Source organism: Callithrix jacchus, chromosome 14, assembly GCF_049354715.1.
Source record: "Callithrix jacchus isolate 240 chromosome 14, calJac240_pri, whole genome shotgun sequence".
NCBI classification, from domain to species: Eukaryota; Metazoa; Chordata; class Mammalia; order Primates; family Cebidae; genus Callithrix; species Callithrix jacchus.
In genome coordinates, this window is record NC_133515.1 from 5,989,443 (window position 1) to 6,010,068 (window position 20,626).

Sequence of the window (20,626 nt, forward strand, 5' to 3'; positions counted from 1 at the left end):
TACTAACAGGAACTAGCCAAAATATCTATCATGCTTCGATAGCTTAACTTTCTTTGTAAGATTGTTTGCTGTTATGATTTTAAGCTGCATTTATAAAACACCTTTCCTGCTAGGAAAAGTATTCCCAGTTCTTAAGACAGACTTGCATTTACCCACAATTCATAGCATGGCACAAATAGCTCCCTAGCATCTGAGTGTTACACCTCCCACACAGGCCACAGTATAAACTTTATTGGGGTATTTCAATTTTTAACCTAACAAAAAAATGTGGAATAACACGTTGTCTCCCTGCCGAGGAATTATCTAGAATAAACAGATGGGTGTGAGATCTGTGGAGAGAGGGAGTTGTCTCTCGATCCAGAAATCACAGTTTGAGTTTAGAGGCAAAAAGTGCTTCCCCACCCCCACCCCAGACGAAGCCCTGCTGTTACCCACGCTGGAGGGCAGTGATGCGAATCTTGGCCCACTGCTACCTCCACCTCCTGAGTTCAAGCAATTCTCCTGCCTCAGCCTCCCGAGTAGCTGGGATTACAGGCGTCCACCACCACGCCCAGCTAACATTCTGTATTTTTAGTAGAGACGGGGTTTCACCATGTTGGCCAGGATAGTCTCGATGTGTTGACCTGGTGATCCACCTGCCTTGGCCTCCCGAAGTGCTGAGATTACAGGCGTGAGCCACCGCGCCCGGCCGACAAAGTGCTTTATGTGCAGGGAGGGCACAGTTTAAGACTATCTATTGGGCCAGCGCGGTGGCTCACGCCTATAATCCCAGCACTTTGGGAGGCCGAGGCGGGTGGATAACGAGGTCAAGAGATCGAGACCATCCTGGTCAACAAGGTGAAATCCCGTCTCTACTAAAAATACAAAAATTAGCTGGGCATGGTGGTGCGCGCCTGTAGTCCCAGCTACTCCGGAGGCTGAGGCAGGAGAATTGCTTGAACCCAGGAGGCGGAGGTTGCGGTGAGCCGAGATCATGCCATTGCACTCCAGCCTGGGTAACAACAGCGAAACTCCTTCTCAAAAAAAAAAAAAGACTATCTGTTGCAACGAAAATACAAACAGAGGGTAAATCAAGAGCCAAAGCAAAGTTTCCCCATGAGATTACCTGGAATCTACAGTCTCAGAACTACAGATTAACAAATGTAATCAATGGTACTGGGGTTTTCACAGTTTTGATGACGACAGCAGGACCTCAGAGTCTAAAGGGACACTATTCCCAAAGTTCTAGTTAACGTCGCAAAAATCTAACCTAATTCTTACAGGTTCAAATATTGAGGCTGCTGGTTTGTGTAAACCGGACAAAATCCCTTACAGGCTCTAAATTACGCCACGAGTCACGATGACAGAGGGTTCTCCTGGAATTTCTTACAAGGCCTGAGTCCCATCGGGATTGAAGTCATTTTGCCAACAGCAGCCCACCATCCTTAGGCCAAATTTACAATCTATTTTGAATCTGCACCTTTCTGGGTGTGTTAAAGATTACAAGATTACGTGAACAACGGCCTCCATGCCTTCGATATCTATTTCTACAATGTTGTTTTTTTACTGTCTTGCTCTCCCCACTCGGTCTTCCTCCCATACCAACCTAAACCTCTATTTTATAACCCGACAAATCAAATTCAGGATAGGGGCAAACAACAATGCGGTTTGCTCAAGCAGGTTCAATCGACTGCACCACCAATTAAAAGACCAGCGGGTAAACAAGGGCCGCCGACCACAGGGCAGGCCCCAGGGTTCACACGCCCCCCCCACCGCACGGCCCAGAACAAGCTCGCCGCAGCACCCACCTCTGCAACTCCTCCTCCTGGATCCTCTCCTCATCCCACACGAAGACGCCGGAGAGCGCCGCCATCAAGGCAGAGGCATGGCCAGGGCGGCCGTGGAGCCGGCGCCAGAGGCGGGCGAGGAGGACGCGGCGTGAGCTCTCGGAGTAGAGACGTCCGTAGAGCTGTGCGATCTGCAGCGCGCGCCGCACGCGCAGGCCCGTGACGAAGCGGCACTGATTGGCCAGCAGCGCCAGCAAGCCCCCGCCCCGCACCCCCGCCAGCCAGGCGACCAGCAGCCTCTGCGGGAACATGCCGCCTCCTGCGGGGCCCGCCACAAGCCTCCGGGACCCAAGGAAGTAGCCCGGGAGGGCGCAGGCGGTCGTCCGCAGCGTGCCCCTAACTGGCCGACCACGAACCCGTCTTACGGTCCCGCGGCCAGGAGCCGCCGCTCATCTCTCCCTGCAGCCACCGCTGAGGAAGAGTCTCCTCTGAGAAGAGAGTCGGTCATGGCAGCAGACGCCAGGACGGCTCCGCGACCGCTGCACCGGGCGCTCCTGGGCTCAGGCCGCAGATCAGTAGGTTGTCTCACTCCTCAGCGACCTGCGGCGGACGCCGGGGGCCGGGATGCAGGGCGGGCGGACCGCAGCGAGGCGGACAGCTCAGGGCTGGCAGCAGAAAGGCTCCCGCGCGTTCCCTGTGTGCCCGCGCGCACCCTACCCTGTCTCCCCCGCCTGGGCCCTGATTGGGCGCGACCCGGACTCCTGGGTGTTCATTGGAGCGGCCAAGTGCTCGTCATCGCTCCCTCCTGCCCCTTCATGCTACGCTCTGAGGCCGCCTACTAGCAAGGTAGGTGGCCCGGCCGGGAGAGCCGTCAAGGGCGCCTTGGCGAGTGACCCTCGGACCCGCCGCCGCCGCCATTTTCCGGCCGTCCCAGCCCCGCCCCGAGGAGAGACCCGCCGGGTACCTGTTAAGAATCCTGCGCGTTGTTGACTTGTTTTAAGAGGCGGGAACACTAGCCACATTCTCTTAATAAGAGTGTAGGGTTGGGGCGGGGCTCTGCATGTCTGCGGAGGCTGGGGGCTCCCGGTGAGACCGCCACTGCAGAGTTATAACTGAGACAGTGAAAGAGATCTGATCTAACCACTTTCATCTTGCTTCTGCCCTCGTTCATTCCTGGGCAAAGGCTAAACTAACTTTGGGAGGAATTTAGTTTATAGTTTAAAACAAAGAGGACAACAGCCCTTTCCCAAAACAAGTCTCCTTGCCTGGAGACTAGACTGCCTTTGTAGAACTAATAAATTAGCCACAAGATTAGAGATTATGGTTTAGGAGTCATGCAGCTGGAGGCTACAAGATTCTGACCCTCCCTAAACTGCTCCTAAGATCTGTACTGGAGATATTCTGCTGACCCTGCATTTGATGGATCGGCTGGCATCACCCAGATCAATAAACTGGTTAGTCTGAACTTGTGGCCCCCACCCAGGAACCCATGAACCAAATCAGTGCAAGAGGACAGCTTCAGTTCCCTTTGAATTCATCTCCAACCCAACCAGTCAGCAGTCTGGACTCACTGGCCTTCCCCCACCCACCAGATTATCCTTAAAAACTCTGATCCCGAATGCTCAGGGAGACTGATTTGAGTAATGATGAAACTCCAGTCTCCCTCACAGCGGGCTCTGCATCAGTTACTCTTTATTGCAGTTCCTCTGTCTTGAAAAATCGGTTGTCTAGGTACTGGGCAAGGTGAACCAGTTGTATGATTACAAATTTGGGGGTTCCTCTGGGATAGCCCTTGCAGCTACCTGCCCATGATTCGGTAGCCCCCCTCTGGCGACATATGCAAAAGCCAGCCCAAGCAGCCACACAGTTATCTTGGACTAGGGGCTGACTCGCACCACCTCTGCTAGTGGGGAACTGCCGAACCAATGTGCATGGACTTAATTGCAATGGAGAATGGTCGTGGGGAGACATCCCATAACTGTAGCCATATCACAGGTGTCCGTCTGTTGCTCCATGGTGGGGTGCTGGAACCAGGTCATAGAGTGTCTGTAGCTATAGCCCCATCACAGGTGTCGGGTAGTGTGTATCGTAGGTGCTGCCAATGCCTCCTTTCTTCTCCCGACTGTTTCTGTAGCCACATGGTGGGGTGTCTGTAGCTCCACCATGGGGTGTCTGTCGCGGTTTGGCTCCTGGGGCGTCTCAGTTGGCTCTGCCTAAGTAGGAAGAGTCTTGGTTCATGAGACTTGTCAATCAGGAAGATTTCAGGGAGATTTGTCAGATGGAGAATAGGAGGATAGTTTAGAAGGGATAGTCTTGGAGTTCTTGGTTAGGGATCTTAATTTGGAAGGCCTTCTGTCTTGTCTTTGTGTGTGTGTTTCTATATTTGGAGGGGATCTCTGAAGGAATTGCTGACGGAAGTCCAGCAGGCCTACCTTGGAGAATACTTGTTATTTATCTGGTAACATTCCGTTAGCTCTGAAAGAAGTTTAACAGGCCTGATTTGGGATGACTGCTCTTCATCTTGCCTAGAGACCACCCACTGAATTCTCAGTCTGAGGTCACCCCTCCCCACCTTGAGTGTATCAAAGATGGCAGGGACTAACAGCAAAAATTTGAGCCTTGCCGAGTCGATGTTGGGTGCTGAATGAGGTGAAGAATGTCTGTTTTGTTATGTGTATTTTGCTCTGGTTGGGATGAAAAATGTTAATTCAGCTCCCCATGCAGCCCATTGGGGAGCATCTTGCAAAATTGAGAATCTTTTTATGGTTCCATAAAACAGAAAAGGGTGATTGTCTTTTGTAAAATGGTTTGACCCCCATAGCTATGGCACAGCGAGAAAGGTCTTCTGTTGTTCCAGAAGCTGCAGAGAAAGGGAACCCAGAAACCTAGTATGCTGACAGAAAGGGTAAGAAATTCTTACCACCCAAGTTTCTGCTTTCTCTCTCTCTCTCTGTGTAAATGGTAAATGTCACTGTTTGCCTCCTCTGCAAGAGTTTAATTAATAGAAAAAAAGTATTTGTGAGACTACGGTAGTAAATTTGGTGCACTTTCTGTAGTGGAGAGAAGGGTATCAAAGGATAGAACATGGGTTTAGGACCTCTATAAGGCCACATTTCAAGCCATCCCTGTCGGCTGGTTGGTTACAAACTTTGCTGCAGATCCCTGAAACCAATACCAAATGAAATTTCTGTCTTGTTTTGTGTCCTTAAGAGCATAACCTCATGACCATGTGGGGATACTTTCTCTTGGTCTCCACCATCCAAGGACAGGAAATTTGGGGTTCATGTCATAGCCCTAAAAATTATCTCAAGCAGTTAAAGGCCTTTGCAAGTTTGAAATCGGCTGCTCTAGACTTCTTTTGGGAAAAGCAATAGAAACTGCTCAATGCTGTGTAACTCAGTTAACTAAGGCTTTATCTTTTGACATTATTGACCCGAGTTCAATTCTTGGCTTCAGGAATGATGCCTTTCTGGTTTGTTTTTTGTGTAACTTTGCCATTTATTGGGGGAAAAATGGCTGGTTTCTCATTTCCTGTCTTGACTGTCTTGGATTTTCCTTTCTCTGAACTACCCTCGGAGAGATTCTAAATCTTGTAAAAACAAACAGAAAACAACAACAACAACAACAAAACCTGCTTACCATCTCTTTGAAACACCTTATACGTCCATGGTTAAATTATAACCTTAGTTAAAACTTATAAATTTCATGTGGAATACCTATGGTAGAATTCAGAAGCCAGAAATATTGGCTGTCCTGGCTAGAGTCTGGTAATAAGAGATTTAAAAGGATTTTTTCTTAGAAAAAAGAGGTCTATAGTTAAAATCAGCTTAATATCTATCTATCTATCTATCTATATCTATCTATCTATCTATCTAATCTGTCTCTCTATCAATCTATCTAGATATCTCCCCAAGCTGTACAAATATTTAAAAGGCCTTTATGTTTTTTCTCTTCTTGGATCTTATTTTTCTGAAGAATAAAGAGGGTTTTTTTCTTTCTCTGTCAACTCAATTGTTTTTCTCCATTTTATGTTGTTGCCACTCGATGTCAACATGAGAGAACCTAAGATAAATTCTAACAGCCTGGGATTCCTGGGAAAAAGCAGAGGAGGCAACCAGAAACCTGTTTTTCTCATGGAACGCTAGAAATTGAAGGGAAAAAAAATAGATTTCTCTCAAAATCTAAGGCTCTGTTCCATTGTGCATTGTGTTATCTGATGGCTTTTACTTTTGGGGGTATTAAAAATTACTTTGCATTATGGAAGAGCTTTTAGTCTTGCTGTGTAATAACTAGGTAGGAAATATACTTTAAGGGATGGCTAATGGCAGTTATGGAGGGATATTGGCTCTTTGCATGCTTGGATCAGAGAAGCATGCTGTTGGCTACCTGGAAGATATGGAAGCATCCCCACTCCACCCCTCACTGAGAGATGAGACCCCAGTAGGGGATGGGCTGATTACCAAATGGGGGCTGATTGGCTTTAGGTTGCCTTGCAATCAAATGCACGGTAGGAGCATTGTATGATCTTCTCCCATAGTATTTCCTTCCTTTTTGTGGATCCAGGATCCTGTATAAAATGGCACCCTTAATTTTGCCTTCTAGCTGTGCCTGCTTATTAGGCCCTGGAAAACTCAAGGTTTCCTGGCCCTCTTCCTCCAAGTGTTCCACCCTGAAGCCAGTAATCCAATTAAGAAACTGGCAAATAAAAAGTCTTAACAACTACTGGATCTTCTATCTGTCTGTATATTGAATGTGTTGTGTATGTAATGTTTATACATAAAAGAACTCTGATCAATTGGCTTAGAAAAATAGGGGCTTAAATCGTATTTTATCAGAAAAAATAGAAGGCTTTTGTTCACATGACTTGAGTAATCTTTTGGAAACAGATTTTAAAATTATTGGTGAAAGAAAAATGTCTTGAATTTAGACATTTGGTCTAAATTAAGGTCAGATATCAGATTTGCTAAATGCTTTAAAGTTATAAACTGCCTCTTTGACTTTTGAAAATTGTTCAATTTATCTACTTTGGAGCATAGATTATAGACAAGGCCTGGGGACTGTGGAGAGCCATGCCTCCTAGCTATGCTGAAAAGAGTGAGACCTTATCTGCACTTCTGTCAGATGTTTTAGGCTCCATCCCTAGTACATAATTAAAATCACTTACTTATCAGGTTTTTCACCAAAATTAAAGTTGCTAAGAGTTGACATTGTAACATGTAGTTAAGAGACTGGAGAAACAGTTTTATATACTACATTGCAAGGTATAGAAGGAAAGTAGAATGTGGTTTTGGTGGGAGATTATAAGAAGGCATGGAAATATGGTTTTTGTTAAAGGGAATGTAATTTTGTCTAGTTCAGAGAGTTTTAAAGATTGTCTTAACCTAAAAGAGTAATGGGACAAAAATGAAGGTTTAAGCAAGTTGAAAAGGGTTTGCGAAGGGTTAATCTTGTGAAAAAGTTCTGTGGGTATATGTAAGTTGGCTAAGATTTAACGGGATTTATTTAGCTTTTTTCCATAGGTTAAAATATTAAAATAGAAGTACACTGATGCGGGGCCAGAATCTGGGCCCATGTGTCTGAATAACAGGGTTTCCTTAAAAATTGATCTGTTGGCTGCGGCTGTAATCCCACCCGCCTTAGCGGGTGGATCATTTGATGTCGGGAGTTTAAGACCAGCCTGTCCAATATGGTGAAACCCCGCCTCTACTAAAAATACAACAATTAGGCCAGGCATGTTGGCTTATGCCTATAATTCCAGCACTGGGAATCGGAGGTGGGCAAATCACCTGAGGTCAGAAGTTTGAGACCAGCCTGGCCAACATGGTGAAACCCCATCTCTACTAAAAATACAAAAATTAGCCAGGCATGGTGGCAGGCACCTGTAATCCTGGCTACTTGGGAGGCTGAGACAGGAGAATCACTTGAACCTGGAGGTGGAGGTTGCAGTGAGCTGAGACTGCTCCACTGCACTCCATCCGGGGCAACAAAGAGCAAAATTTCATCTAAAAAATACCAACAAAACAAAAATTAGCTGGGCATGGTGATAGGCACCTGTAGTCCCAGCTACTCAGGAGGCTTAGGCAGGAGAATCACTTGAACCTGGAAGGCGGAGGTTGCAGTTAGCCAAGACTGCTCCACAGTACTCCAGCCTGGGCAACAGAGTGAGATTCTGTCTCAAAAAAAAAAAAAGAAAATTGATCTGCTGTTTAATGGAAAATTGTAAAGGGTTCTAAAAGGTTTATGAAAATCTGACATATGGTCAAACTAAATCAGGATAGATTTATAAAATTTTATTTAAAACTAGCATTATTATTAAAGATACACTAATGCAAACATGGAATTTGGTTTTCCCTTTTAAAAAAAAGATGTTTATATCATATTGAGAGACAAATGAAAAATTTATGTTTGCCATTTAAGTAAACTACATTAGGTAAACTACAAAAATGGGTGGGGGAGGGGAGAGAAAAGAAACAGATTCCGTTGGCCTTACCCTGTCTTCATCAGGTCTTATTGTTTGGAAAGCTGAGTCACCTATCAGAATAAAGGTTTTCTTTTTTAAATGTTTTTGAATTATCATTTTGGCTAAATGAATGACTTACAGTGACCTGGGGTTCTGTTTTGTGATATCCAGTTTTTAAACCTCTGATATTTAACAAACCTTACAAGATCAAATTCTAAGTTAAAAAAAAATTAACAAGCCCCCTAAAGTCCCAGACATATTCAGCTTATTTAATGTATTAAAATCATGCAGGAGCCAGGTGCAGTGGCTCATGCCTATAATCCCAATGCTTTGGGAGGCTGAGGTGGGCAGATCACAAGGTCAGGTGTTTGAGACCAGCCTGGCCAACATGGTGAAACCCCATCTCTACTAAAACTACAAAAAATTAGCCAGGCATGTTGGCAGGCACCTGTAATCCCAGCTACTTGGGAGGCTGAGGAAGCAGAATCGCTTGAACCCAGGAGGTCGAGATTGCAGTGAGCCAAGACCCCACCACTGCACTCTAGCCTGGGTAACAGAGGGAGACTCTATCTGTAAAAAAAAAAAAAAAAAAAAACTTTAACAGGTTCTCTTGAATGCAAGTTTCAGGAAAAAAAACCTTTAGCTTTTGACAATCGAGTAAAATAGACTCCTGTGCATGAAGTTTGAAGCATATTTGTTTCTACCTGATTTCTCCAGAATTTGGAAGCTATTTGTATTTTCAACTTGTAGCAGTATAGTTATTTGCATAAGTGCAATAAGAATCTGTTTTCTGGCCAGGTGCAGTGGCTCATGCCTGTAATCCTAGCACTTTGGGAGGTTGAGGTGGGTGGATCATGAAATCAGGAGTTTGAGACCAGCCTGGCCAACATGGTGAAACCCCATCTCTACTAAAAATACAAAAATTAGCTAGGTGTGGTGGTGGGCACCTGTAATCCCAGCTACTCAGGAGGCTAAGGCAGGAGAATCACTTGAACTCGGGAGGGGAAGGTTGCAGTGAGCTGAGACCTCACCATTGCACTCCAGCCTGGGCAACAGAGCAAGACTCCATCTCAAAAAAAAAAAAAGGCCAGACATGGTGGCTCACGCTTGTAATCCAAGCACTTTAGAGGCCAAGGTGGGCAGATCACCTGAGGTCAGGAATTCAAGACCAGCCTGACCAACATGGTGAAACCCTGTCTTTTTCTTTTTTTAAATAAATCAATTTTTTAAATTAAATAACAAAAAAAAGAATCTATTTCCTTTTGTAACAGGACACAATTGGTGGAACTGGTTGTTTGACTAAGGCTTTGACAGGAATAGCATGCTTTCTTTAAAGAATCAAAGTTGACTTATAGAGCCAGTAAGCCAAAAAGTGCACTTACAGAGTCCTTTGGGAAATTTGGCCTCATACTTTTTTGAGACAGACTCATACACAGTCCCTGTATAAGGTTCCTGACCTATGGTAAGTAAAGAATGCCACTTTCTAACAGGCTCAGGAGACCTAAGTTATCTTGACACCTCAAGAGGAGAGGAATTTACCCAACTATTGGTATTCGAGGGTACAAACCCATGGCTGGGCTTGGCTTTTAAAAAGTCTTATCTAAGATTTCTTTTTTTTTTTTTTTCTTATTTTTTTATTGCATTTTAGGTTTTGGGGTACATGTGCAGAGCATGCAATACAGTTGCATAGGTACACACATGGTAGTGTGTTCTGTTTGCTTTCACCCCTTCACCCACATTTGGCGTTTCTCCCCAGGCTATCCCTCCCCACCTCCCCTCCCACTGGCCCTCCCCTTTTCCCCCCAATAGACCCCAGTGTTTAGTACTCCCCTCTCTGTGTCCATGTGTTCTCATTTTTCATCACCCGCCTATGAGTGAGAATATGCGGTGTTTCATTTTCTGTTCTTGTGTCAGTTTGCTGAGAATGATGTTCTCCAGATTCATCCATGTCCCTACAAACGACACGAACTCATCATTTCTGATTGCTGCATAATATTCCATGGTGTATATGTGCCACATTTTCCCAATCCAGTCTATCATCAATGGGCATTTGGGTTGATTCCAGGTCTTTGCTATTGTAAACAGTGCTGCAATAAACATTCGTGTGCATGTGTCCTTATAGTAGAATGATTTATAGTCCTTTGGGTATATACCCAGTAATGGGATTGCTGGGTCAAATGGAATTTCTATTTCTAAGGCCTTGAGGAATCGCCACACTGTCTTCCACAATGGTTGAACTAATTTACACTCCCACCAACAGTGTAAAAGTGTTCCTTTTTCTCCACATCCTCTCCAGCATCTGTTGTCTCCAGATTTTTTAATGATCGCCATTCTAACTGGCGTGAGATGGTATCTCAGTGTGGTTTTGATTTGCATCTCTCTGATGACCAGTGACGATGAGCATTTTTTCATATGATTGTTGGCCTCATATATGTCTTCTTTCGTAAAGTGTCTGTTCATATCCTTTGCCCACTTTTGAATGGGCTTGTTTGTTTTTTTCCTGTAAATCCGTTTGAGTTCTTTGTAAATTCTGGATATCAGCCCTTTGTCAGATGGGTAAACTGCAAACATTTTTTCCCATTCTGTTGGTTGCCGATCCACTCTAGTGACTCTTTCTTTTGCCGTGCAGAAGCTGTGGAGTTTCATTAGGTCCCATTTGTCTATTTTGGCTTTTGTTGCCAATGCTTTTGGTGTTTTGTTCATGAAGTCCTTGCCTACTCCTATGTCCTGGATAGTTCTGCCTAGATTTCCTTCTAGGGTTTTTATGGTGCCAGGTCTTATGTGTAAGTCTTTAATCCATCTGGAGTTAATTTTAGTGTAAGGTGTCAGGAAGGGGTCCAGTTTCTGCTTTCTGCACATGACTAGCCAGTTTTCCCAACACCATTTGTTAAATAGGGAATCCTTTCCCCATTGCTTGTTTTTGTCAGGTTTATCAAAGATTGTATAGTTGTAGGTATGTTGTGTTGCCTCCGGTGCCTCTGTTTTGTTCCATTGGTCTATATCTCTGTTTTGGTACCAGTACCATGCTGTTTTGATTACTGTGGCCTTGTAGTATAGTTTGAAATCCGGTAGTGTGATGCCCCCCGCTGTGTTCTTTTTGCTTAGAATTGATTTGGCTATGAGGGCTCTCTTTTGGTTCCATATGAAGTTCATGGTGGTTTTTTCCAGTTCTGTGAAGAAAGTCAATGGTAGCTTGATGGGGATAGCGTAGATTCTGTAAATTACTTTGGGCAGTATAGCCATTTTCACGATATTGATTCTTCCTAACCATGAACATGAAATGTTTCTCCATCTGTTTGTGTCCTCTCTGATTTTGTTGAGCAGTGGCTTGTAGTTCTCCTTGAAGAGGTCCCTTACATTCCTTGTGAGTTGTATTCCAAAGTATTTTATTCTTTTTGTAGCAATTGTGAATGGCAGTTCGTTCTTGATTTGGCTTTCTTTAAGTCTGTTATTGGTGTAGACGAATGCTTGTGATTTTTGCACATTGATTTTATATCCTGAGACTTTGCTGAAGTTGCTTATCAGTTTCAGGAGTTTTTGGGCTGAGGCAATGGGGTCTTCTAGGTATACTATCATGTCATCTGCAAATAGAGACAATTTGGCTTCCTCCTTTCCTATTCGAATACCCTTTATTTCTTTTTCTTGCCTGATTGCTCTGGCTAGAACTTCCAGAACTATATTGAATAGGAGTGGTGAGAGAGGGCATCCTGGTCTAGTGCTGGATTTCAAAGGGAATGCTTCCAGTTTTTGCCCATTCAGTATGATATTGGCTGTTGGTTTGTCATAAATAGTTTTTATTACTTTGAGATACGTTCCATTGATACCGAGTTTATTGAGGGTTTTTAGCATAAAGGGCTGTTGTATTTTGTCAAATGCCTTCTCTGCGTCGATTGAGATAATCATGTGGTTTTTGTTTTTGGTTCTGTTTATGTGGTGAATTACGTTTATAGACTTGCATATGTTTAACCAGCCTTGCATCCCCGGGATGAATCCTACTTGATCGTGATGAATAAGTTTTTTGATTTGCTGTTGCAATCGGCTTGCCAATATTTTATTGAAGATTTTTGCATCTATGTTCATCATGGATATTGGCTGGAAGTTTTCTTTTCTTGTTGGGTCTCTGCCGGGTTTTGGGATCAGGATGATGTTGGTCTCATAAAATGATTTGGGAAGGATTCCCTCTTTTTGGATTGTTTGAAATAGTTTTAGAAGGAATGGTACCAGCTCCTCTTTGTGTGTCTGGTAGAATTCGGCTGTGAACCCGTCTGGACCTGGGCTTTTTTGTGTGGTAGGCTCTTAATTGCTGCCTCGACTTCTGCCCTTGTTATTGGTCTATTCATAGTTTCAGCTTCCTCCTGGTTTAGGCTTGGGAGGACACAGGAGTCCAGGAATTTATCCATTTCTTCCAGGTTTACTAGTTTATGTGCATAGAGTTGTTTGTAATATTCTCTGATGATGGTTTGAATTTCTGTGGAGTCTGTGGTGGTTTCCCCTTTATCATTTTTTATTGCATCTATTTGGTTGTTCTCTCTTTTCTTTTTAATCAATCTGGCTAGTGGTCTGTCTATTTTGTTGATCTTTTCAAAAAACCAGCTCTTGGATTTATTGATTTTTTGAAGGGTTTTTCGTGTCTCAATCTCCTTCAGTTCAGCTCTGATCTTAGTTATTTCTTGTCTTCTGCTGGGTTTTGAGTTTTTTTGATCTTGCTCCTCTAGCTCTTTCAATTTTGACGATAGGGTGTCAATTTTGGATCTCTCCATTCTCCTCATATGGGCACTTATTGCTATATACTTTCCTCTAGAGACTGCTTTAAATATGTCCCAGAGATTCTGGCATGTTGTGTCTTCGTTCTCATTGGTTTCGAAGAACTTCTTTATTTCTGCCTTCATTTCATTGTTTACCCAGTCAACATTGAAGAGCCAGTTGTTCAGTTTCCATGAAGCTGTGCGGTTCTGGGTTGGTTTCTGAATTCTGAGTTCTAACTTGATTGCACTATGGTCTGAGAGGCTGTTTATTATGATTTCAGTTGTTTTGCATTTGCTGAGCAGTGCTTTACTTCCAATTATGCGGTCTATTTTAGAGTAGGTGTGATGTGGTGCTGAGAAGAATGTATATTCTGTGGATTTGGGGTGGAGAGTTCTGTAAATGTCTATCAGGTTTGCTTGCTCCAGGTCTGAGTTCAAGCCCTGGATATCCTTGTTGATTTTCTGTCTGGTTGATCTGTCTAATATTGACAGTGGAGTGTTAAAGTCTCCCACTATTACTGTGTGGGAGTCTAAGTCTCTTTGTAAGTCATTAAGAACTTGCCTTATGTATCTGGGTGCTCCTGTATTGGGTCCATATATGTTTAGGATCGTTAGCTCTTCTTGTTTTATTGATCCTTTTACCATTATGTAATGGCTTTCTTTGTCTCTTTTGATCTTTGTTGCTTTAAAGTCTATTTTATCAGAGTTGAGAATTGCAACTCCTGCTTTTTTTTGCTCTCCATTTGCTTGGTAAATCTTCCTCCATCCCTTTATTTTGAGTCTTTGTGTATCCTTGCATGTGAGATGGGTTTCCTGAATACAGCACACTGATGGGTTTTGGATTTTTATCCAATTTGCCAGTCTGTGTCTTTTGATTGGTGCATTTAGTCCATTTACATTTAGGGTTAATATTGTTATGTGTGAATTTGATACTGCCATTTTGATGCTAAGTGGCTGTTTTGCCCGTTAGTTGTTGTAGATTCTTCATTATGTTGATGCTCTTTAGCATTTAGTGTGATTTTGGAATGGCTGGTACTGGTTGTTCCTTTCTATGTGTAGTGCCTCTTTCAGGAGCTCTTGTAAAGCAGGCCTGGTGGTGACAAACTCTCTGAGTACTTGCTTGTTCGCAAAGGATTTTATTTTTCCTTCACTTCTGAAGCTCAGTTTGGCTGGATATGAAATTCTGGGTTGAAAGTTCTTTTCTTTAAGAATGTTGAATATTGGCCCCCACTCTCTTCTGGCTTGTAGTGTTTCTGCCGAGAGATCTGCTGTGAATCTGATGGGCTTCCCTTTGTGGGTGACCCGACCTTTCTCTCTGGCTGCCCTTAGTATTTTCTCCTTCATTTCAACCTTGTTGAATCTGATGATTATGTGCCTTGGGGTTGCTCTTCTTGTGTAATATCTTTGTGGTGTTCTCTGTATTTCCTGCATTTGAGTGTTGACCTGTCTTGCTAGGTGGGGGAAATTTTCCTGGATGATGTCCTGAAGAGTATTTTCCAGCTTGGATTCATTCTCTTCGTCCCCTTCTGGTACACCTATCAAACGTAGGTTAGGTCTTTTCACATAGTCCCACATTTCTTGGAGACTTTGTTCATTCCTTTTTGCGCTTTTTTCTCTGATCTTGGTTTCTCGTTTTATTTCATTGAGTTGGTCTTCGACTTAAGATATTCTTTCTTCTGCTTGGTCAATTCGGCTATTGAAACTTGTGAATGCTTCGTGAAGTTCTTGTATTGTGTTTTTCAGCTCCTTTAGTTCATTCATATTCCTCTCTAAGTTATCCATTCTTGTCATCATTTCCTCAAATCTTTTTTCATATCTTTTTCAAGGTTCTTAGTTTCTGTGCATTGATTTAATGTTCTTTTAGCTCACAAAAGTTTCTCATTATCCATCTTCTGAAGTCTAATTCTGTCATTTCGTCACAATCATTCTCCGTCCAGCTTTGTTCCCTTGCTGATGAGGAGTTTTGGTTCTTTCTAGGAGGCGAGGTGTTCTGGTTTCGGGTGTTTTCCTCCTTTTTGCGCTGGTTTCTTCACATCTTTGTGGATTTATCCACTTGTCGTTTGCGTAGTTGCTGACTTTTCGATTGGGTCTCTTAGTGGACACCCAGATTGTTGGTGATGAAGTATTTCTGTTACTTGGTTTTCCTTCTACCAGTCTAGCCCCTTCGCTGTACGACTGCTGAGGTCCACTCCAGGCCCTGCTTGTCTGGGGTACACCTATAGCAGCTGCGGAACAGTGAGGGATGCTACCAGTTTCTTTTTCTGCTATCTTTGTCCCAGGATGATGCCTGCCAAATGAACAGAGTTCCATCAAAGCCAATTTTAAAAGCCTATGTGAAGGCCAGGCACAGCGGCTCACAACTGTAATCCCAGCACTTTGTGAGGCCAAGGCAGGCAGATCACAAGGTCAGTAGTTCAAGACTAGCCTGGCCAATATGCTGAAACACCATCTCTACTAAAAATACAAAAAGTGAGCTGGGCATGGTGGCAGGTGTCTATAATCCCAGCTACTTGGGAGGCTGAGACAGGAGAATCACCTGAGTTCAGGACGCGTAGGTTTCAGTGAGCCAAGATCACGCCGCTACACTCCAGCCCAGGCAACAGAGTGAGACTTTGTCTCAAAAAAAAAAAAAAAAAAAAGCCTATGTGAAAAATAATTACTCTTGCTTCATTTTATGAAAATAATCAGGCCAAGTGCAATAAGACTACAGTTTATTTTTTATACAAATCAGTTCTATCATGATTTTTAATGAACATGGGAACTGGAAAGAGAAAAATTATGCTTCAGAAGAAAAACTGTAGTACACCTATTGTTAACTGTTCCTGTGTTTTTTCTGCAGTTTAAACTAAATCCTAAATTCTTTGTGGGCTACAAGTTCCCAAACTAGTGCTTTCAAATCTTTACTTTTTCAAATTGGGAACTGCACTCCTTACCCTAGTACTCACTATTTGCCTTATAGTACACTGTTCCCTTAAACACAAAACTAAAGCTATAGGTGACAATAGTAATGCCTTTGCCATGCAAGCCTTGGAACCCCAGTCAGGACTGCATGAGTGCCCTCAGGCAGTTCCAAAGCAGTTCTACTCCTCTCTCCTTGCAGTCAATACCTACCCCAATATACCCCTGATCAGCAGGAAAAGTTAGGGTATTTGCCCTTTTTCCATTTTCATTAGCAACACTTTAAGGTTAAGGTGTTATAAACCCAAAGGGAAGGATTGAAACCACATTGCAAAATTATAACTGAGACAGTGAAAGAGATCTGACCTAACCAACTCCATCTTGCTTCTAACCTCCAAGCTGTCCTTGTTCATTCCTGGGCATAGGCTGAACTAACTTTGGGAAGAACTTAGTTTATAACAAAGAGGATAACAGCCTTTCCCAAAACAAGCATCCTTCTTGCCTGGAGACTAGACTGCCTTTGTAGAACTAACAAATTAGCCACAAGATTAGAAATTATGGTTTAGGAGTCTCGAAGCTGGAGGCTATAAGATTCTGACCCTCCCTAAACTATTCCTAAGGTCAGTGCTGAGATATTTTGCTGACCCTGCACTTGATGGATCAGCTGGATAAAATGGCTGATAGATAAAATCCCAGATGGATAAAATGGCTCATCTGATCTTGCGGCCCCCAAGCAGGAACCTACTTGGTACAAGATGACAGCTTCAGTTCCCTATGATTGTATCTCCAACCTAACCAGTGAGCAGCCTGTACTCCCTGGCCTTCCCCCACCCACCAAAGTATCCTTTAAAACTCTGGGTCAGGTGCGGTGGCTCACCCCTGTAATCTCAGCTTTTTGGGAGGCTGAGGTATGTGGATCACTCGAGACCAGCCTGGCCAAGATGGCAAAACCTCATCTCTACTAAAAATATAAAAATTAGCCAGGTGTGGTAGTGCATGCCTGTAATCCCAGCTATTTGAGTGAAGTAGGAGAATTGTTTAACCTGGGAGGCAGAGGTTGCATTGAGCTGAGATCTCGCCACTGCACTCTAGCCTGGGCAACAGAGCAAGACTTTGTCTCAAAAACAAAAAAAGGCCAGGCACAATGGCTCACACCTATAATCCCAGCATTTGGGAGGCCGAGGCAAGTGGATCACTTGAGGTCAGGAGTTTGAGACCAGCCTGATCAACATGAAGAGACCTGTCTCTACTAAAAATACAAAAGTAGCTGGGTGTGGTGGTGCATGCCTGTAATCCCAGCTACTCGGGAGGCTGAGGCAGAAGTTGCAGTGAGCCAAGATCGTGCCATTGCACTCTAGCCTGGGCAACAAGAGTGAAACTCTGTCTCAAAAAAACAAACAAACAAACTCTGGTCTCCCTAACAGTGGGTGCTGTGTGAATTACTTTCTGTATTGCAATTCTCTTGTCTTGATAAGTCAACTCTGTCTAGGCACCAGGCAAGGTGAACCCTCTGGGTGGTCACACCAGGATGGGGTAGGGGACAGTGAAGACACCACTAGTGAACGGGGACTAGTCAGGCCTTTGACACCTGCCATCAAAACCCTCCACAGCTGCCCCGCCTGGCTCTCCCGGAAGTGCCCTGAGTACCCTTCTCTCTGCTAACTCCTCAGTCTGAGAATAACCCGTGTCACAATCTGAGAGCCCAGGACAGTCTGGAGGGAGTCACATGGGCAGGCAGCCCATCGCAGTCTGCAAATGTGGTAGCCTTTTGGTAAAAGGGCAACAGAAAGGAGTTTGTTGGGGCAGATGCCCTAGGTCAAGTAGTACCTGTCCCTCCCCTTTTGACCCAAAGGTGACAGTGTTGGAAAGTCCTTACCCGTGAGCAACCTGGCTAAATGATCTTGAAGTGTATTAAATTATTATTCTGTAACCAACCTCATTAAAATGAAACTGCTGTCTAAATTGTTTCCTTCCTTTTAAAATCTTATACTTTACTGTTAATATTTTTTCCAATAAAATAAAATAAAATCTTAAGCACCTTATTGACAGGAGAAAAAATATTATCAACTCTTTTGGTGTGAAATGGACTCCTGGTTCCAAGGCATTTTAAGAATTTTACTAGGCCAGGCACAGTGGCTCGAGCCTGTAATCCCAGCACTTTGGGAGGCCAAGGCGGGTGGATCACGAGGTCAAGAGATCGAGACCATCCTGGTCAACATGGTGAAACCCCATCTCTACTAAACATACAAAAAAATTAGCTGGGCATGGTGGCGCGTGCTTGTAATCCCAGCTACTCAGGAGGCTGAGGCAGGAGAATTGCCTGAACCCAGGAGGCGGAGGTTGCAGTGAGCCAAGATCACGCCATTGCACTCCAGCCTGGGTAACAAGAGCGAAACTCCGTCTCAAAAAAAAAAAATATGAAAATTAGCCAGGCATGGTGGTGGGGCCCTATAGTCCCAGCTACTTGGGATGCTGAGGCAGGAGAATCGCTTGAACCCAGGAAACAGAGGTTGCAGTGAGCCAAGATTGAGCCATTGCACTTCAGCTTGGGCAATAGAGTGAGACTACATCTCAAAAAAAAAAAAAAGGAATTTTACTCTAGCTAAAGAGTTATGCGATTTTAGATGTTCTCAATAAAAGTAACTGTTTCTCCAAAGAGAGATTATGCTTTCCTGGGAACCAAAATTTAGGTCTCTTCTATCTAGCCTATCTGATTTTAGTTTGGATTAATTAGGTTTTATTTCATCTGCAAAGCAGTGAAGAAGACATAGGTATGTAACAGAAAGTAGTATTTGACACTGTGTTGAGCCAGGCTTTTTTTTTTTTTTTTTGTGATGGAGTCTCACTCTGTTGCCCAGGCTGGATCTCAGCTCCCTGCAACCTCCGCCTCCCAGGTTCAAGCAAATCACGTACCTCAGCCTCCAAAGTAGCTGGGATTATAGGCACGTGCCACCATGCCCAGCAAATTTTTTGTATTTTAGTAGAGACAGGGTTTCACTATGTTGCCCAGACTGGTCTCGAACTTCTGACATCAGGCAGTTGCCTGCCTTGGCCTCCCAAAAGTGCTGGGATTGCAGATGTGAGCCATTGTGCCTGCCCTCTAAAAACATTTTTAAAAGGAGCCAATGAGGCCTGCGCAAGCCCCAACCCACTGGTGGTTTGGGGTTGCTATCTGCCTCATAAAGCAAAGTGGAGGGTTTGTCTTTGGGGAAGACAAAGTATCTTCTCCTCTGAATAAGCCTCCTACATAGTTGATCTTCGCATCTTCCAGGAATAGAAAGGCAGGGCTTGAGGCCTCCTGGGTTCGGGTTTTCAGTTGAGGTCAAGAGTGAATACAGTAACCAGAAAATCCAGAGTGGGGTGTAATTACCTCCAGAACTCATCATTGTTAACTCAGCCTGGACTTTGCGACAGTTAGAGAGGTGGATTTCTTAATAATAATATTTTTTAACAGGAGCACTTTGTAAGTTTGATTTTATGTGTATACATAAATTTTCTACTGATAGCCTATAAAACAAACAAATCCTCAGAAATGCCTCTCTAATGCAGCAATTTCTCCATCTCTACTGCCTCTTTCCTATCAATACATAAACACAATTGAGTTCATCTTCATAAAAGTGTTTGGGGATAAAAGTGTTTTTTGTATTTTTTTGAGATGGAGCCTCGCTCCGTCACCTAAGCTGAGGTGCAGTGGCACAATCTCAGCTTACTGCAACCTCCACCTCCTGGGTTCAAGCAGTTCTCCTGCCTCACCTTCCTGAGTAGCTGGGATGACAGGCATGTGCCACCAGGCCTGGATAATTTGGGTATTTTTAGTAGAGACAGGTTTCACCAGGTTGGCCAGGCTGCTGACCTTGTGATCTACCCACCTAGGCCTCCCAAAGTGTTGGGATTACAGGTGTGAGCCACGACGCCCGGTCAAGGATAAAAGTTTTTAAGAATAGGCTTTAACTCTTCCTCTTTCTGGGTACCACTTCACTTCCCACAGCTAAGATTTTTTAAAATGCAATGGCATATACAGGTGGCCCTTCATATTTACAGGTTCTGCATCCAGGGATTCAACTAATTGTGGATGGAAATATTTGGGAAAAAAATTGCATCTGTACTGAACATGTACCAGCTTTTTTGTCATTGTTCCCTAAACCAGCAGTCCCCAGCATTTTTGGCACCAGGGACTGGTTTCATGGAAGAGTTTTTCCACGGACAGGGGTAGGATGGTTTTGGGATGAAAGCGTTCCACCTCAGATCATCAGGCATTAGATTCTTATAGTAACCTAGATCCCTAGCATGCACAGTTCACAACACGGTTCGCTCTCCTGTGAGAATCCAGTGCCACTGCTGATCTTACAGGAGGCAGAACTCATGCAGTAATGCGCTGTGAGCACCCCTCCCGTAAACAATACAGTATAACAACTATATGGTGTTTACATTGAATTAGTCATAAGAAATCTAGAGATGATTTAAAGTATATAGGAGGATGTACATAGGTTATATGCAAATACTATGCCATTTTATATCAGGGACTTGAGCATCCACAGGAGGCGCTGGAACAAATCCCCTGCAGATACTGAGGGATGACTGTATATGTTTGCTGCCTCTATTTCTGTACCTGCCTATCATTTCTTCCTCTTTAGAAATTAAAAAATCAATTTTTTGACAACATTCTCTCTACCACCCTTATAAGGTACTAATAGTACCGCCTTAGATGACCTCCCTTCAAATCAACAAACTTTTTTTCTTTTTCTGAGACAGGGTCT

The 20,626-nt window shown here is 43.8% G+C and overlaps 2 protein-coding genes across 11 annotated transcripts in view; one reads left to right on the forward strand and one right to left on the reverse strand.

Annotated features, from left to right (window-relative positions):
* STARD7 (StAR related lipid transfer domain containing 7) overlaps positions 1 to 2,481 on the reverse strand; it is a 32,171-nt gene extending 29,690 nt beyond the window's left edge. Inside the window, exon 1 of the mRNA XM_002757369.7 lies at positions 1,788 to 2,481. Within this exon, the coding sequence (XP_002757415.1) occupies positions 1,788 to 2,077 (290 nt within the window). The 5' untranslated portion in view covers positions 2,078 to 2,481. The remainder of the gene's footprint in view (positions 1 to 1,787) is intronic.
* The window catches only part of LOC144579214 (uncharacterized), a 54,655-nt gene continuing 36,078 nt past the window's right edge, over positions 2,050 to 20,626 (forward strand). For 5 of the 10 annotated variants that reach the window (XR_013526287.1, XR_013526289.1, XR_013526288.1 and 2 more), the window contains exons 1-2: positions 2,214 to 2,726; positions 3,150 to 3,220. Coding sequence is in view for 2 of the 10 variants with exons in the window: in XM_078348606.1 (XP_078204732.1) it covers positions 2,391 to 2,726; positions 3,150 to 3,220 (407 nt within the window). In the remaining 8 variants the exon portion in view is untranslated. Of the gene's footprint in view, positions 2,727 to 3,149; positions 3,221 to 20,626 lie in introns of all 10 variants that reach the window. The other 5 variants (XR_013526292.1, XR_013526290.1, XR_013526293.1 and 2 more) reach the window with 1 other exon arrangement.